This window comes from Rhododendron vialii, chromosome 13a, assembly GCF_030253575.1.
Source record: "Rhododendron vialii isolate Sample 1 chromosome 13a, ASM3025357v1".
Lineage (NCBI taxonomy): Eukaryota > Viridiplantae > Streptophyta > Magnoliopsida > Ericales > Ericaceae > Rhododendron > Rhododendron vialii.
This window is the reverse complement of record NC_080569.1, coordinates 20861668-20864383: the sequence shown is the minus strand read 5'-3', so window position 1 is coordinate 20864383 and position 2716 is coordinate 20861668. Positions and strand designations below refer to the sequence as shown.

At 39.1% G+C, this 2716-nt stretch overlaps 1 protein-coding gene across 1 annotated transcript; it reads left to right on the top strand.

Moving 5' to 3' along the window:
- Positions 1-544: 544 nt before the first annotated feature.
- Positions 545-2473, top strand: LOC131313975 (uncharacterized). Its single transcript, XM_058342470.1, has 2 exons — positions 545-615; positions 1903-2473. Exons 1-2 carry the CDS (start codon positions 545-547, stop codon positions 2471-2473), a joined length of 642 nt encoding a protein of 213 aa, XP_058198453.1.
- Positions 2474-2716: the final 243 nt, after the last annotated feature.

The window sequence follows — 2716 nt, the reverse complement described above, 5'->3', positions numbered from 1 at the left end:
AAAAGATCTGGTTGTACCTAGAGAATCCGTCAACGAACGAAAGCAAAGCATGCCCCGCCGTATTGTCCACAAGCACATCGATGTGTGGCAGGGGAAAATTGTCTTTAGGGCTTGCTTTGTTTAAGTCCCTAAAATCGACGCAGACTCGGATTCTTCCATCCTTCTTAGGAACGGCCACAATGTTGGTGACCCACGTAGGGTACTTCGCAACCCTCAAGAAACCTTCATTAATCTGCTCAGTGACTTCTTCCTTGATTTTCTGAACCCAGTCCGGCCTCATTCTGCGAAGCTTCTGCTTGACAGGTATAACATCGGGCATCAAAGGAATCCGGTGTTGTACTATCTTGGGATCAATTCCTGGCATATCCTTGTGAGACCATGTAAAAACCTCAAAGAACTCTTTGAGTAGGTCGACCAATGTAGTGCGATCCTCCGGGGACAGCCATGAACCAATTTGCATCATACGGGGGTCATCCTCATCTTTCAAATTTACAGAAGCTGAGCATGCCTTTTGTCTTCCCTTTTGATAACATAACGCAATTCAATGGGGATGTTCCCCTCGAAATCTGTTCCTTCATCGTCAGGGTTGACACAGGTTATATTGAAGTTTGCAAAGTAGTCAGAAGTAGGATCATGAATTTCATAAAACCCTTCAGGGTTGCCAAGTACAGTCGACTCAAACTCAAAGTAAAAAGCTACAACATGGAGGGCCAAGAGGCATAAACTCTGACTCTGTGTTAGATTCAAACGTGTCATCAATGCAAGTTAGACGCGGCTTGAAGATGCAATTTTTAATACTACCTTTAGCCTCAACAATGAGAGAGGTAAGATCTTCAAGAGAATCGGGCAGGGCCGGCCTAACCCCAAGGCCCAAGAGGCCTTGGCCTTGGGCATCCCAAAAAGGCCAAATTTTAGGGGCACTCTACTAATTTTTGTATTTGGGCTTGACTAGAAGTCTTTTTGGGCCCTATAGAAGGAAAAAAAGTCCCATTCCAATTAAAATCAGGTTGTGGCCCACGGATCCAATCAAAGCCCAAAAATTGCTCCGTGGCATTTTTATATATAAGAGATCTAAATGATCTTTAATTGAAACCCTTCTCTAACAGTTCACCGTCTCACAATTTTGCCCAAAACAAAAAAAAAATATTAACGAAGAAAAAACGAAGGGGGAGTTAAAATTCAAACCCTTCTGGAACGGACGATCGATTCCAACCCTTCTCTGTGTTCAAGACTTTCACCAAACAAAGGGGGAGCTGTCGAACTGGGATATTGGGAAGGGCACTGCCACACTGTGTCTATGTTCGAGACTTTGAGCTCGAGGTAATTTTTTTTTTCAATCAGTGCTTTCAAGTTTCAATAGTAGTCAATAGGTCTCTCTTTGAAGTTTGTAATTTAATATTAATCAATACTAATCAACTGAACTTGGAAGGGCCGAAGGGCACTGCCGCATTGTGTTGAAGTTTGTAATTTAATATTGCTTATGAGAACATTGAGAAGTGAGACTCTCTTTAATTAAGTTCAGTTGATTACTGATAGTGATATTATGACTTTTTTTAATCTCCACTTGATTTGTGTTTAAGCTTATTGAAAATTGAAATGTAGGACCAGTATGTACTAGTATAATACACACTGCGGAGTCTTAGAGTCCCATTCGCTTGCGACTTGCGAGGCTTCAAATCAATAAGTATTCTCTTCTTATACAGAGCCCTGGCTGGTGGTGCTTAAATTTGTACTTATGTTGTTAAATGCAAAGCCCTGGCTGGTAGTGCTTAGATTTGTGCTGATTTAGTTGACATTAGTTGGTGTGCTTAAATTTAAAAATATCTTATTTATCTGATTATCGATCAGTTAGTGCATTATTAATAATAATGTTATAAGCCTCTTTTTTTAATTCTTACTTAGGTGCATCATGCCTAAATGTCAACTATCTGGTCATCAGACAAGAATAAAGAAGCAAAAGACAGAAGCATTAATAAATTCTCAAAAAGAGGCTATTAAAAAGTTCTTTTCAAGCAATGAAAATATACAAAATTCAGTCGAAGAACATGAAAATTTGGTGATTGATGTCGCTGAAAACTTGGTGAATGAAGAAAATTGTGAGGATTTGGGGGGTGAGGAAGCCTATCAATGTGTCAATGAGAGAAGTAATGAAAGTTCGACGGATGTCAATCAAAATGAAGACTTGAATGTTAAATGTGTTCTTGTGAACATTGATGATCCATGTAATTGGGATAACATAGATCAAAAATTAAGGGACTTATTGGTTGAAAGAGGTCCCGTAAGAAGAAATTGTGATGCTACCTTTCCTAAGGATGACAATGAGAATAGTAGACATTCCTTTTCTATGCACTATATTCGCCATTTACCCAATGGAGAGAAACATGATAGAAAATGGCTAGTATACTCGGAGGCTTTGAATAAAGTATTTTGCTTTTGTTACAAATTATTCAAGAATGAAGGAAACAAGACTTAATTGGCCAATGATGGATTTCAAGACTGAAAAAATATTAGTGATAGGCTTAAAAGTCATGAAACTAATTGGGAGCACCTCACGCGCATGAACAAATGGATTGAGTTGGAGAGAAGATTTCAGAAGAATCAAACAATTCACAAATCTTGTCGGACCGCTTTTCCACCATCTCTCCTAAAATCAATTGGTGTTAGGACGGGTTTCAATTAAGTCTTTTATGGAATTCGACATCACACCCGCAAGTCT

What these genes read in the sequence shown, in the direction of transcription:
- LOC131313975 (XM_058342470.1), top strand. Translation starts at nt 545, where the DNA reads ATGGGGATGTTCCCCTCGAAATCTGTTCCTTCATCGTCAGGGTTGACA. An exon ending in GTTATATTGAAGTTTGCAAA is followed by an intron (nt 616 to 1,902) that starts GTAGTCAGAAGT and finishes ATTCTTACTTAG; the next exon opens with GTGCATCATGCCTAAATGTC.